At 37.2% G+C, this 16,671-nt stretch overlaps 1 protein-coding gene and 1 long non-coding RNA gene across 2 annotated transcripts in view; one reads left to right on the top strand and one right to left on the bottom strand.

The window, feature by feature from the left end:
- LOC140168527 (electroneutral sodium bicarbonate exchanger 1-like) overlaps positions 1-13,921 on the bottom strand; it is a 55,048-nt gene extending 41,127 nt beyond the window's left edge. Inside the window, 2 exon segments of the mRNA XM_072191927.1 lie at positions 5,853-5,931; positions 13,685-13,921. Of these exon segments, the coding sequence (XP_072048028.1) occupies positions 5,853-5,864 (12 nt within the window). The 5' untranslated portion in view covers positions 5,865-5,931; positions 13,685-13,921.
- LOC140167333 (uncharacterized) overlaps positions 1-16,671 on the top strand; it is a 525,284-nt gene that overhangs the window by 476,643 nt on the left and 31,970 nt on the right. The window lies entirely within an intron of this gene.

The following is a 16,671-nucleotide window of genomic DNA, read 5'->3' as shown; positions in this document are numbered from 1 at the left end:
TCTTGCCCACACTCCGCCCCTTTTTGCTTCATTCAATAGTCTCACAGTCTATGATATCCACAAACTGCAGAAAGCAATTTTCATGTATAAATTTTACAATGATCTTTTACCAGATATTTTTTCAAATTATTTTATTAAAGCTAGTACGATCCATGCATATAATACTAGGTCATCGGAAATGTATAGAGCTCATCATTTTAAAAATGATTTAGCCCGTAACACTGTTAGACGACAAGGGCCTATACTATGGAACAATATTAGTTTAAATACCAAAAATTCACTTACTCTGACAAGCTTCAAAAATAAGTACAAATCTGAGTTATTATCTCGTTATAAATAATCTCGTTAGTTACCTAGCTGGGGGGTTTACCCCCCCCAGCTAGGTATTGTAATCGTTCGGGTTCTTCCGCTGGAAACAAACCACTGTAATCTTCCCGTTTTCTTCCGCTGGCAACTAAGTGAAATTGCACATTTTTTTTTTGTTACCCTTTGAGTATGAAACCCTGACTTGATGCTATGTAAGAATTATTTGACTAGTGAAGATATGGATTTGCCTTTTTGAATTTTTGTTTTTCTTAAGGAATGAATGTGTTTGTTAGTTTGTTACTGTAATTTGTTATTTAACCTAAGGCACTTAATTAGTTGAAAAGGTAATTAATGACCTGTTGTTTCTGCAAGCCCAGGGAATGTATGTGTGGGAGGATTGATGGCTAATATGATTTTGGATGCAGTTAGTTGGAATTGAAAGGTTGTTGCAGCATATGGTTGCAGAATGTTGGTGATTGTGATAGGTGTTTACTATAGTATTATTGAGGGATTGACATGGTGACAAGAGTTTTGCGAGCTAATTACCTAGTTGGTGATATGTGTTTCAATTTTAGTATTTTTGTAGTTTGTGGTTGTAGCCTCGTTTTTGTGACATGGGTTGATTTTAGTGTGGAAGAGCATGGGTAGATTCAGTGGAAATTTAGTTACTGGGCTTTGAAATCTCATCCCCTGTGAGTGATGCTGAAGGTATGGATACCCCGGATGGATACACAGAGTTTGTTTATATGTATTGAAACTGACAGAATATGAGAAGCAGTGATGGCATATTTATATAGGTTTTTTTAATAGAAATTTGATTTTTGATATGAACCATGCAGGTGTGTTAAAGGCACTCCTTAACAGTAATTGTAGTATAAATTTATGGGTTTAATATTATGTTTACTATTAAAAGTACTAGTATTAGGCTCAGGCTTATCTTTTGATTTTGATTTTGCACTCGTATTTTACAGACTTTGGTGGTATGTTTGGAAACAGGGGATTAATGAGCCAGGCTTTAAAATGTTTAGCATTTATTTCTGTATGGTTATGTCCGACCTCTTTCTTTGTATTAATGAAAGTGTTCTCTGGCCTCTTTCTTTGTAATGAATGTGTTTTTGGCTTGATTAGTAATTCCAATGTTAGTACCGGTATATGAAACTATCAGATGTGTTTCCTTTGCAGTAGGAACTTTAATTCTTTCAGTGCCATTATCATGGCAGTTAATATCAAACTCTAACTAGCATTTGTTTACAGGCTCTATGTTTTGTTTAAGTAAATGATTGTTGAGGGATTTTCTTGTCTTCTGATGTTCGGGTTTTTTGTTTTATACTTATATCTTAGAGTATGTATCTTATTTTGTTTGATTAAAAACATCTTGCATTAAGTTTTATATTTGAATCCCAGTTCCTAATTTGTGTGGTTTAAAACATTAACAATAATGGTGTTCTTGTATTTTACAGGAAATTAAACATGGTTTAAGATTATGCGCAACACAAAATAGCTTGCAAATGGAATAGGCCTACATGAATGCGGGACATGAATTCATTTGTTTTCCCTACCTTTTTTTTTTGTTTATGAAGTTGGTGAAAATAGTATAAAAGCCTTTAAAAGTCTATGGTAATTGGAAACTGTAAAAGAAGTGCAGGAACACCGTTCATGATACCTCCGAGTCCACTGGGTATTATACTGTGCATGCGGCAGCACTAATGTGGTGCCACATTACATTTGATGTAGTATATATGTCATGGACTGTAACATTTGAGCTGTTTAAGGGGTCAATTGGTCAGGGTATACAAGTAATATTGTAAATCATTCTATTGCACAACCTTATGCCCTACAACAAGTTAAAACTGCATTTCCAAAAGGTTTCAGTGTTAGATGAATTGGTCAGTGCATCGTGGTATGATAAATGTTTATAAATGTGTACAGTTAATGGTACCAGTACATTTTATTGTTATCATGGTTATCACCCATTTGCTGTTTTCTGTAATCATGGTGATCTTGAATGAGAAATACTAGCTAGTACTAACAAGGTAAGACTGATCATAGTTTAATTAATTTAATTCTATTTAGTGATAGTTACAAGGACTATTCATGGGTATTGGAATAATTATAGTATAACCCTAACCCTAAGCAACCCCAATTATAACCCTAACCCTAATCCTCACCGTTTATAAACCTAACCCTAATCCTAACCCTAATTTAAATTTAAATTATAAGGGGCTGTCATTTTCTTTGGAAGGGGGGTCATGAATATACTGGGGAGTGGGGTCATAGAATTTTAGACCAATTATAGGGGTTATAATTTTTCAACACCCAAAATAGGGGGTATAGAATTATTAAGGGCTGGTGACTCAAACTTTTCGCACGCTGTGCATGTATTCTTGCACACAATCTTTCATTATAATAATGCAAATATTTTGCGCATATTGCGCGCCTTCTTTACACACACAATTAAATTTTAACGCACTCCACACAATTTCTTTGCTCTAAAGTTTTCATGCGCTCCTCGCCTTTGTTCCGGCAATGAATAATTTGTCTTGAGTCTGTGTAGGTGGAAGTGGGTTGGGGGTGGGGGGTCATAAATTTTTTCGACCCAAGATAGGGGGGTCTAAAAAAATTGTGCCCGCGATAGGAGGGTCATAAAATTTTTACTCCGGTCACCGACCCCCCCCCCGACGAAGAAAATGACATCCCCTAACCAAACCCTAACCCTAAAACACAGGGTGCACAGGGTAAACCAGAATTATACCTGGGTAATAATAATAATTCCTATTCATGTTTTAGTCCAAGACACAATGTTTATCATCACCGTTCAACATCTTTATTAACCACTCCCGTTTACTAACTGCTCCTGTTTACTCTACTAGCTCCCGCTAGTTTTGAATAAAATAAACACACTATCTGTGGTCATCTTGTGACTCCCTACATTTTGGTCATCAAAAGTATTATGCCCCCCCGTATTTTTCTTTCCGAAAATTTATGACCCACTGTATATTTGGGATCCTCCTTCCAAAGAAAATGATAGCCCCCTAAGGGGTATTTATGGGGCTCAAACTCAGTGACAACAAACCTCACAACCAGGGGAACATTTTGCAGGGGTCATGTCAAATCTTAGAATTGCTGCATTTTCTGGCAATATGTAGGGGTACGGAGCTCAAACTCAGTGACAATAAACTTGATGAGAAGAGTAACATTTTGGAATATTTTGCATGGATCAGGTCAAAGGTCAGCTGGGGTCAAATCTTCGAATTTCAATATCTGGACATCTGTAAGGGTACGGGGCTCAATCTCGGCGACAACCTCATGACCAGGGGAACATGTTGGAACATTTTGCAGGGGGCAGGTCAAAGGTCAGCTGGGGTCAAATCTTCGAATTTCAATATCTGGACATCTGTAAGGGGTACGGGGCTCAATCTCGGTGACAACCTCATGACCTGGGGAACATATTGGAACATTTTGCACGGGTCAGCTCAAAAGACATCATTCTGGGGCCAAATCTTAGAATTGCGTTATCTGGACATCTGTAAGAGGTACAGGGCTCAAACTCGGTGACAACTCATGACCAGGGGTGAATTATGGAACATCTTGCAGGGGTCTGGTCAAAGGTCATCTGGGTCAAATCTTAGAATTGCATTTTCTGGACATCTGTGAGGAGTAAAGGACTCAAAACTCGGTGACAACAAACCTCATGACAGGGGAACATTTTTGGAACATTTTGCAGGGGTCAGATACCTCCACAACACCAACATGCCCCAGCTAGGTTTGTGGTCTATGACCACCATTTGCCTCTAGTTTGTGTAATGTTTCATCATGTAATTTTAAAATTATTATTACTATTATGTATAATAGGTAATCTTAAACCATAGCCAACATTGTCTGTCTCACGTGTCCTGTCCGGTCTTTGTCTGCACATAATTATGTCCTCATCATACGTCTTTGATTGTGTTTCGTCCTGAATGTTTAACTTAATATTGTAAAGGGTGGCCAAAAATTGTCGAGCTCTGCTCTGTTTGGTTTCCTACCATATGATTTTGCTTTACTCTGTAAAAATTATTTAAAGGTGAAATAAACTGAAACTGAAACTGAACCTCCAGTGTCGCCGACAAAGGGGTTTAAGGGGGCACGTCAGGGGTGCGTAAAAATAAAGAAAATATACCTCAATGGGCCCATAAAAGCAAAGAAAAGAGATCTCAGGGGGCAATAAAAAGGGACCCAGGCGTGTATTTTACCCGCGGGCCCGTAATGGCTCTTGGCGGCACTGGACACCTCATGCATATTGTCCTGGGTATGATTAGGCCAATGTTCACTGGATGTGGCATGAAAACTAGGACTACAGTCCTCTTATATTGATTTTCCAAAGTAAAATGCTAATACCTATTACAGTGCATCCAAAGGTCCAGGGAAATTAATGAGGTGTCACTGGAGCTGAAATAGATAATAATTATGTTGGTTATCTCCTGTCTTGGTCAAAATTGTTAACGCTCAATTTGCAGTGTAGTGCAGTGTAAAATGTGTCATTCAAACTGGACCAAAATGACACAGCATAATACAATCCCTGCCCTCCCAGTCGGTAACAGGTCGATAGTCCAAAGGGTCAATAGTCCAAAAACCAAATTACTATTTTATTAAACCTAATCCTTAACTTAACCCTAAACTTAACCCTAACTATAACCTATAACATAAGCCCTAATAAGCCCTAACCTTAAACATTACACCGACTCTAGCCTAACCACATCCCTACTTTGATTATGTGAGAATTATGTGTGTTTTTAGTTTGTTTTTTCTCTCCTATATGGACAGGCAATTATGACACCAACATGCATGGAGATTGACCTGGAATTAAATACCCAACTTTATATAACTCATTTTCCATTGCACTTACCCGCCGCTACCATGGCAACGCTGACATACGCAACCGTATATCGCGCACGGTGACTCGACTCGGCAATTATAGGTTTGAAAAAAAAAATATTTTGATTTCCTGGTAATTTATCAATTAAAGAAGTGTTTCGTGATCCTAGCATCCTCTTTTTATGACATTTTTCAGTACATATCCACGAAAAAAGCCTATTCCCAACATTTCAGTTGTTTCCGATTTTGCGTTTGCGAGTTATGCATGATTATGTGTATTACACTGCTCCATAGACAATGCGTTGTAATTTCGTTCTGGTGCACCAGAACGAAATTCAAATTTCACGATATCTTTGCAAAACGAATTAATCTGCAATAAATATTTTGTACATAAACATTATGTAGCCAGAGGTTTCCAGTGATATAAAAATCTCAACTTTTTTTGAGAAAAGTGGGGGGATGAGGCTGTGGATCACGAAATGCCCCTTTAAGTGGAAGAATAGGAATTTATATATTATGAGTTATATAAAACAAATATCTTTTATCGTTCAATGGAAAGAATTGAAGCTTCGTTGAATGGAACAGTCCATATTTCACCTCATGACAATATTCTTACCTCGTACTTAAAACATTCGATATGTGTATACAATTCCTCATTCCCTTCCCTCGTCCCCCTCACTCCAATATCTTACCATCAATGTCATCTTGATTTTGTGGTCCTCTGTTTGTGTTTCTCTGTGGGTCAACTACTACTTCGGACTCCTCCATCTTCTGTTCCGAAAAAGAGACAAAAGACAATGAAAATGAAATTTAGTCTTCGAAGAAACCACAGAAATGTGGCTAATGGATGCCAGTTTTATAACTGGGCTATTCCGGTTGCAATTCACACTCCCTCTATGGAAGGATTTTAATCTTTCGCACAGGGGTGTTAGTTTCAAATGAATTCACCCGTTCAAGTAACCCTTATTTGTAATTCACACTCCCTATGTGGGCGATTTTAAAGGCCATGCTACTTTCTTACTTTCTTTGACCTACCTTGACCTATGCCGTTCACTCCAACATGGGGTTGAGTGGTGGCATCTGTTCTGATGGTCCTCCATTTCTGTCTGTTTATGGATTGGTGACTAGCCTCCACCACAGACTTCAGGTTTAATTTGGTGCAGTCAGCCTTGATGCAATATAGCCATCGTTTTGGTGGTCTACCTCTGGGTCTGTCCCCATGGATGTGAGCATCGATCAGAAGTTTCGGGTAACGTGATGGTGTCATTCTTTGGATGTGACCAAAGTAGCAGAGTCTTTTTTGGGTTACCCTATCAACAACAGATTGCTCGATACCTAGGCGCTTCCTGATTATTGTGTTACGGATTTTGTCCAGTCTTGTGACACCCAGTATCTTTCGTAAACACATCATCTCAAAGACGAGTAGCCTGTCCTCATCGACTTTCTTCAGTGTCCAGGTCTCGGCTCCGTAGAGCAATATTGAGAGGACAAGGACTTTGTAAAGCTCTGTCTTGGTATGTGTTTGGATGTCCTTGGAATTCTATATGTTTTGAAGTTTCTGAACGGCCCCTGTTGCTTTCCCTATTCTGAGTTTTATGTCATCTGTGCAGGATCCCTGTTGGCTGATTGTTCCTCCCAGGTAGGTGAACTTTTCAACCTGGACAAGTTGTTTTTCATCTATATTGATGTTGATTTGCTTTGGTACTCTGCTAATGACCTGGACTTCAGTTTTGGCTATGTTGATTTTTAATCCGAATATTGAACTGCTGTCGTGAACAAGATTGACAAGTGTTTGGAGGTCTTCTTCCTTCTCCGCAATAAGTGCAATGTCATCAGCAAATCGTAGGTTGGTGATGATCTGGCCATGGACAGTAACCCCTTTGTTGCTTTCGTGAAGGGCGTATTGCATTACTAGTTCTAGCAAGATGTTAAATAGTTGTGGAGATATTACGCAGCCTTGACGCACTCCTACCAATGTCTTGAACCAATCTGTTAGATCGCCATTTACTCTTACCGCACTTGTTGATTTCTGATATAGGGCCTTCAAGAGTCTTATGATTTTGCTGGAGAAGCCGAAGAAGCCGAGGGCCTTCCAAAGCCCTTCTTGCCACACAGAGTTGAAGGCTTTCTCAAAATCGATGTAGCAGCAGTAAAGGTCTTTCTTCTTCTCAAGGTACTTTTCCATTATCTGTCGAAGTGTGAAGAGCTGGTCGATGGTTGATCTCCCAGGTCTGAATCCTGCTTGTGATTCAGAAAGAATTTGCTCTGTTTTATTCATGATACGCCTTTGGATGATGAAGTTTAAGACTTTACATGCGTGACTGAGAAGGCTGATCCCTCTGTAGTTGCCGCAATCCAGCTTATCTTTTTTCTTGAAAATTGGTGTAATTATTGCCCTCCCCCAGTCATCTGGGAAGGTTTCAGTGACCCAGATCTTCTTGCAGAGTTGGTGGAAAGTTTCAATTCCTATGTCGCCTGCTGCTTTTATTTCCTCAGCAGTGATGCTGTCATACCCTGGTGCCTTTCCTTCCGAGAGTTTCTTTATGGCGCTTGCTACTTCGTCCCTTAGTATCTCTGGTTCAGTGTCATTATTTCTAGAAGACATTAATTACATTAATTTGCTACTAGAACACCCCTGCATATCAATGATAAAATTAACCATAATTGTAAAATTAAACCCGCAGTGCCAAAATGTATTGTATATATTGGGCTGTAACCACTCGTTTCAAAATACAGAAAATAATAAGTTACCTCGTGCCTTTTAAAAAAACAGTAACCTAATAATTTATTGTGAAATGCCTAAACAAAGAAGCGGATGAGTCCCCAAGTTAGTTACAGCAGAGAGGTGAGAGTAAATCACTTCCCTGTTTGCAGACCAGGAGGTTACTCAATACAAATGACCATACAAGGAAGTTCCACAAACATTGGTACCATTTTTGGCCTTTTGGTATATTAATCTGTTTATCACCCCTTTTTCTAAGCCAGTTTTTGTATATGAATGGGCCTATTTGTCATAATTTTCTTTTTTTTTTCTCGAAAAATAGCCCATTTTGCCTCACTGTAGCCAAAAGTTTCGAAATTTGGGGAAAAATTTGTAAACACTAAGACATTTGTATTAAATTCGACTGAAAATTGTGAGTTTTGGTATATCGATGGGCCCAAATTTCTTGAAAAATGGATATATGGAAAACACCACTTTCAAGTTGCACACCCCTACCAAAATGAACCTTGAATACCTGGGTTGCAGACAAACTACATGTAGACTTCATAACAACATGTCAATGTAAATTGACACTGTTTACTCATGGCAGAGAACATTCCAATATTAAATGATGTACATAATACCATGGCAACCAAAATTGCCAGTGGTTTAGTCAACTCGAAATTAAACGTCTACCCTGATGCATTGTAGAAATGATACCAGACTTCAAAAAGCCTCAATATAATACTGTATAAATTGCCCTTTGGGTGCAAAATTCAATTAATGTAAATGTCCATTTTTTCGCGCGATTAATTTTTTGCGTTTTGCCAATTTTGAACTATTTTCCTTGTTTTTAAATTTGCGAATTTAAGTTTCCTTACATTGGCCAATACACAAAAGGAATATATTCGCGCGTTGTTATTTTTGTGGTAGCAGCTTGGAACGCAAAAACGCAAAAATAAATGAAGCGTAAAAATTTCCACTTTTACAGTACTATAAAGTCACGCTATTTTTGCAGCACAGCTTTTTTGTGAGTTGAAAAGGCATGTTATATGATACTTTTTCTTAATTAACATATGTCTATAGAAAATAGAAATTTTATTTTCAACAAAAATTTTTGGCGCACAAACATTTCATGCTTTACAGTATGTATGACAGAATGAAGAAAAATTAACAACTTTTAAGCAACATTATTTTATTCAAATGTTTTATTTTAATATTGTTGTCCATTTATCAGTCTGTAATTTATATGCCAAGTGCTAAAAAGTTGTAATAAAATTGAAGCAACAATTCCCAAGATTCAAAATTCCCTAAGGACACAGCTGTTTTTATTACAATTCCCCTGATTGGTCAAATATATGATATAATCATCTAAGTAACCAATCAAAAGAGAGCTTTTATGTCTCTAGCTTTAAGCTTAGTGGCTATGTAATATATATCTGTGGGTGGCAATTTTGTAAAATATCCTGCCAAAAATGTTTGCCATCCCCCTCTCGGCCTGCCAAAAATTGCTTGCTCGCTTGCTCCACCTCTCGGCCTGTCAAAAAATCATTACCATCCCTTTGCACATGCTAAATTTTTTGGAACCCAATTTGCAAACCTATGGTCTAGATATATAATGCGAGCGTAGCGTGTAGAGAATGTTTGCATATTAGTACATTTATTTTCTGTACTGTTTTCTTAAGCTCTTTATAGCGTTTTTATTTGAAAGGCACCCAGTGAATGTGTGTCAAAAATCCCTTGTCCCTCTGTTGACTTACCAAAATTTCTCTCCCTCTTGACCTGCCAAAAATGCTTGTCCCCCTCCTTTTCCATGATAAAATTTGCTTGCTCCCTTCTTTTTGCCCCCCCCCCCTGGGCAGATAATTATTGCCCAGCCCCTTATTCCTCATCAGCCGCTATCGAATATTCTTACCATATCTCTGATTGGAACAATGCATGATATATTATAGACCGCCTAATAGTTTTTACACATACAAACTGAATATGCCAAATTTTCAGCCAGCATGGCCCATGGGGTTATTTTAATATTTCAGATAATGAAATATAGGGGGAAAAACACATCTTTTGAGAACACACCAAGATCATGTTGCATGATAATAAATCACATTTCTAAAGCTTAAAACTCTCCCAGTTGTTCTCCCCATGTATATCATGTATATAGGTTAAACAATCAGGCCATTACTTGCATCAGAGCTATGTGACAGCAAAATTAAAGGACCAGACACTGACAATCTTGATTAGCATTTTCTCTCCTGTTCTCATGGTGCTAATCAAATGTTTTTTTAGTGTCATAAGACTTCAGTACTTGGTAGTACACGTGTACTATTGCCTGACCATTACTATGATTGCTTAAAGAATTGACACTCATCGGATTCACAATGTTAAAGGAAGGTAACCTGATATATTTGGAGAAAAAAAATTCTTTAAAACTTACGTATAATATGTAATATATTGATTTAAAGTGAAAGGCTCTATTTTTCTCATAAAAATATTGAAATTAGAAGTTCCAACTCAGTGTATTTCCCAAGATATCAAAAAACTGCCGAATTAGTCAAAACTATGATATACCATAGTTTTGACTAATTCGGCAGTTTTTGATGATTTCTTCGGAAATACAACGATTTGGAACGCCAAATTTCAAAATGTTTATGAGAAAAATATGAGTATTTTGATGAGGTAAAGTGGGGGGGGGGGTGAGATTTTCAATCAGGTAACACACCTTTAATTGTGTTTTGAAAAAATGCGAAGGCCAAGTAAAATAAATAACATGTGTATCGTCCCCACCCTCACCAATTTTTAGATTATTACTTAGAAGTTAAAACATGATTGGAAGTAAAATGATTAAATAATAAAGACATGTTGCACCGAATATTCTATGTTGAATAAAAAATATGCAGTGTGCCTGAAATTCCCTATAGCAACCACATTCCAATCAATCAGAGATACAAATTATCCACTTGCATGAATCTAAATGCAATTGGGGCTTTTCTTGTTGAGTTAACTCACAAAGTGATCAATTAAAGCCTTGATGTGTGATTTGCTCCACAGCGACACCCTCAGTTTGTCCTCGTACTTAATACTGACTTTGTGCTATCTTCAGTAGATAGCAGCTTACACTACAATTAATACTGACTTTGTGCTAACTTCAGTAGATATCAGCTTACACTACAATTAATCCTGACTTTGTGCTATCTTCAGTAGATAGCAGCTTGCACTACAATTAATCTAGACTTTGTGCTATCTTCAGTAGATAGCAGCTTACACTACAATTAATCCAGAATTTGTGCTATCTTCAGTAGATAGCAGCTTGCAATACAATTAATCCAGACTTTGTGCTATCTTCAGTAGATAGCAGCTTACACAACATTTAATTCTGACTTTGTGCTATCTTCAGTAGATAGCAGCTGCACTACAATTATTAATCCTGACTTTGTGCTATCTTCAGTAGATAGCAGCTTGCACACTAATAATAATCCAGACATTGTGCTATCTTCAGTAGATTGCAGTTTACGCTACAATTAATCCAGACTTTGTGCTATCTTCAGTAGATAGCAACTTACACTACATTTAATCCTGACTTTGTGCTATTATCAGTAGATAGCAGCTTGCAGTACAATTAATCTAGACTTTGTGCTATCTTTAGTAGATACCAGCTTCCACTACAATTAATCCTGACCTTTTACTTTCTTCAGTAGATACCAGCTTGCACTACAATTAATGCAGACTTTGTGCTATCCTCAGTAGATAGCAGTTTACACTACATTTAATCCTGACTTTGTGCTATCTTCAGTAAACAGCAGCTTGCAGTACAATTAATCTAAACTTTGTGCTATCTTCAGTAGATACTAACTTGCAGTACAATTAATTCAGACTTTGTGCTATTTTCAGTAGACAGCAGCTTATATTACAATTAATCATGACTATGTGCTTCTTCAGTAGATAGCAGATTGAGCTGAAATTAATCTAGACTTTGTGCTAGCTTCAGTAGATTGTAAATGCTGACTTTGTGCTATCTTCAGTAGATAGCAGCTTGCACTACAATCAATCCACACTTCGTGTTATCTTCAGTAGATAGCAACGTACATTACAACTAATCCTGACTTTGTGCTATCTTCAGTAGATATCAGCTTGCACTACAATTAATCCAGACTTTGTGCTATCTTCAGTAGATAGCAGCTTGCAATACAATTAATCCACACTCTGTGCTATCTTCAGTAGATAGCAGCTTACACTACAATTAATACTGACTTTGTGCTATCTTCAGTAGATAGCAGCTTGCACTACAATTAATCCAGACTTTGTGCTATCTTCAGTAGATAGCAGCTTACACTACAATTAATCCACACTCTGTGCTATCTTCAGTAGATAGCAGCTTACACTACAATTAATCCAGACTTTGTGCTATCTTCAGTAGATAGCAGCTTCTACTACAATTAATCCAGACTTTGTGCTGTCTTCAGTAGATAGCAGCTTGCACTACAATTAATCCTGACTTTGTGTTATCTTCAGTAGATAGCTGGCAGCTTACATTATATTTAAGACATTGTACTGTCTTCAATAAATAGCAGTTTGAGCTAACAATTAATTATGGAAGAGACAAAATCTTCAGTAGATAGCAACTTGTAGTACAATTAATCCAGACTTTGTGCTATCTTCAGTAGATAGCAGTTTATACTATAAATAATTCTGACTTTTTGCTATCTTCAGTAGATAGCAGCTTCTACTACAATTAATCCAGACTTTGTGCTGTCTTCAGTAGATAGCAGCTTGCACTACAATTAATCCTGACTTTGTGTTATCTTCAGTAGATAGCTAGCAGCTTACACTATATTTAAGACATTGTACTGTCTTCAATAAATAGCAGTTTGAGCTAACAATTAATTATGGAAGAGACAAAATCTTCAGTAGATAGCAACTTGTAGTACAATTAATCCAGACTTTGTGCTATCTTCAGTAGATAGCAGTTTATACTATAAATAATTCTGACTTTTTGCTATCTTCAGTGACCTTATAGGAAATTAGGCTCAAGAAATCCAATAATCACATTTCCATAAAACAAACTTGGTTTTTAGCATTTCCCCCCTCCCGAGAAAAATAATGCATGGGGCAGAAATGACCCCCTTACATCAAGTCGTGGGGTCTCCTTAACCCATAATATTCCGCTTGTGTGTCCGCTTTTTTTGTCTCAATATTTGAGTGCAACCACCGCTAGGTCAGCTTCCCTGTGACCCGGCCGCGAACTATTTTACCGTAGTTAACATTTGAATAGGGAGCCCGTTTAAGCAACTGTATACGTGGTGTCCCGCCTATTAGGGTTAGGGTTAGGGTTAGGGTTAGGGTTAGGGTCTTAGGGTTAGGGTTAGGGTACAATATTGATCGGAGATAGGGCCTAATACGTAGTAACTAGTAATATAGTATATCGTGTATATACGCTTTATTCCGTAATCAACAAGTATGATAGAAAGACGGCTTTCTGGCAGAACTACTCGTAGCATAGTGGTATAGCGTCTGACTATGGATCGATAGGTTGTTGGTTCGAACCCCGGTCAATCCTTACTATACATTATGTATTATAAGTTTCTCCTATTCAAATGTTAACTACGGAAAAAAAATTCGCGACCCGGCCTTAGCGTCCATAATTTAAAAAAATTATATATATATATACCCATATGGCTGACTTACGACAACACAGCCTGTAATATGTTCCATGCATCACACTGCGTTATCTCTAAAGAAGCATGTCTGAATGTAGTGGAATTTTAAATATGTAAACCAACGTTTCTAGAATTTAGTAATTAAACAAATTAAAAAATACCTTACCTTTCCGTTCCCTATCTCGGAACATTGTGCCATTTTTTAGAAATCCAGATGACGAACTCCAATTAATTGATAAAACATCCACTTATAAATCCAAGATGCAATATCACAAATAATGAAATTCAAAACCAATCAGAATATCGGTGTAATTTAGTTTGCTGTGAGCCGATCTGTAGACAGGCACAGGTAGCATTAATAAGCCAAAGATTACTGCATGGACAATAGATGCGATGAGTGAACCAGGGCTATGCTCAATGAAACATGGTTCAAGTGTGAGCATGCAAGCTCCAGGTACCGTACAGAGAAAAGGGAATATTATGCTATTCAATTTAAAATCCATACACCCACTATGGGAAACATGGCCTGAATCTTCCACAGAGGGGGTGTAGATTTCAAATGGAGTCACCCATTCAGGTAACCCCATTTGAAATTTACACTCCCTGTGTGGAAGATTAAGGTTAAGTGTTTTATAGGGGGTGTATGGATTTCAACCGGAATATCCCACTTGCTAGACAGAGGAGCTGTGCTTGCACGTAGACAGTTTTAGCTACTTGTACATGACTACATAGTAACATCATGACCTAATACTGATTCCAGGAACATACGTCACTAATATTTTGCGATAAACAAATAGGCATAAATATTACCCTGTGTTGTCAAATGAAACATAACCCAATCCTAATCCTTTCGGAACTAACTGGCAATAACAGTAAAATTCTAATTTGGACCAAAATATGTAATTTTCTTACAATTGCAGTCACAATATTCAAAGACTCAACACAAGTCTAAGCATTCAGAATTAGGCTAAGATATTACTCTTAAGGGCTCGGATAGCAACGTTTAGACAGTATTTTTTGTGAGAGCTGAGAGTACACCAGACATATCAAATTTATCTGAATACGAGGAATGTCCTTCTGATATCAAATAATTTTCATTTTTGAAATTTGCGATTTTAAAATTTGATACATGTGTTAATATAGCGTGCTGATGATAAAGCCGAAAGCCGGTTATTAAAGACAAAATGAGAATGAGACACAGGTTATATTTTGGATTTTTCCCTCATTTTTATTGGCCTGTACTTGGGTCTGGTTGTGGGAGAAAACATGTTACAAATAATGACTTATCCACCAGACCCCTTCAATGCAAAATCATTAATCAGTATTCAATATATAGCTTCATATAAATGTATTAAAAAGATTGTAAATACATAACAATGACTGAGGTATTATAGTAGAGGTTTTTTTGTTATGTTTTTGAACAGAAAAAAACAAAAACAAAACAAAGACAAAACAAAAATACATCACACAGACACAAACATCTCCTCTCACTCCTCACATCCCTCACTCAAGACACATATTTTGGATTTTGTCAACCCTTAAATAACATTATGTTAGAATATTTGCAGTAAGTTATCACAAACGGTTTCGAATGTTATAAAAACGTTTTATACCCTTTTTATACCCTTTATATAACCCGACATTTAAACGTTTTCTGGCAACCTTTTCTAACCTTGTGCGAATGATGTCGAAAATGTTTTGGGTTTGCTGTGTTATGATATGAAGCATTCAGCATTAACGTTTCGAGTTTTAAGACTGAAAAAGACGGTAAAATTTTATGTAACGTTACAAAGAATCCTACAAAAGATTATCGTTTCGATGTCATGGTAACCTGATCTTTTAATTTCGATAATAAATCAAGGGGTTCTATGCGGATTTTTGATGCAAACTGGAACAGTCCATTGCCTTATCAAAAACACCTACTTCTGTCAGCTTCAAAATGGAGTTCGGATGCAGCTCGTAATGCAACTTCCGGTAAACTTGCGGGAAATACAAACACGTGTATTGCGCAATATAAATAAGCATAACATGTAGACACGAGATTTAATAACAATTTAGCGCTATAATACACATTAACGTTTTTAAATAGATAAAATTCAAAAATATGGTACGTTTTCTGTCTTGTCTATCATGATATTGTTAATTCTAAACCCGATATGTTGGAGTTGCCTATATATGTTTAAAATTCAAGATGGTGGCCGAACGGATTAGCGCGCTGGGCTAGTATACTGTAGCTACGATACCGGCTAGTTGCAGCATGGGTTCGATGCCCATTGTCCTAAATTTCCTCTTCTCTTTAAATTGCATATGAGGGAAATGGGGCTGTGTGAATTTGTGTATGGTGTAGGGAGGAGTGCATGTAAACCAACCGCCAACTTAAAATCATCAGGCTGCCCACGTGCTTTCTTGGAGGCCCAGCCACGTCACTCTTAGTCTGCTTTAGTAGTCTCATTTTAATTTAAACCCTCTGACCATGGAAAATCTATCAATCCTGTTCTAATCCAACAGCTAGCTATCCATGAAAAAATGAGCAGAGCGGTCACTGGGGATTGTGTTTTATATATGGAATGGTATGAATTGTTTACCAAAAGGGAATGCAAAGCAGTCTACGCCACTGCAACCTTTTTGGTTCATTGCTGCTTTACTCAACACCTTAGTCAATATTATGTGATTTTCTTTACCTACTTATAAAAATCAATAATTCATGCCAGGAGCCAAATACCTTTATATCAGATTAGTGAAGATTAATATTCTCTTTGAATGCAAACACCAACAGACTTCAAATACTCACTTAAATTTCGTATGTTATACCTGTCATACATTACTCTAATTTCGACTCTACTTTAGCAAAAGACATTCCCTTGTCAATTAGAAGACTTTCTTGAAAAACTATCACTGCTGAATGATGGGATCATAGCAGTTGACCTTCACTTCCGCCCGTTTTGACCGCGATCGAGTATGTTTTACTCTCTTCAATAGGTACGATTCGCTAAACTCAAGGTACCTTTATGTGGTGACTTCAATCACATGGGCCCAGAAAGTGTTGGTGTGAATTATTCATTACCGATCGATACCTTGCCTCACTTTGTTGAGAGCAAGCCAATAAAATTCGCCATAGGTTTGCGTTGCTAAAACAAAAACTGTGAATTAAGT

The sequence above is a fragment of the Amphiura filiformis genome, chromosome 13, assembly GCF_039555335.1.
Source record: "Amphiura filiformis chromosome 13, Afil_fr2py, whole genome shotgun sequence".
Classification (NCBI taxonomy): Eukaryota; Metazoa; Echinodermata; class Ophiuroidea; order Amphilepidida; family Amphiuridae; genus Amphiura; species Amphiura filiformis.
This window is presented reverse-complemented; position numbering and strand designations above follow the sequence as displayed.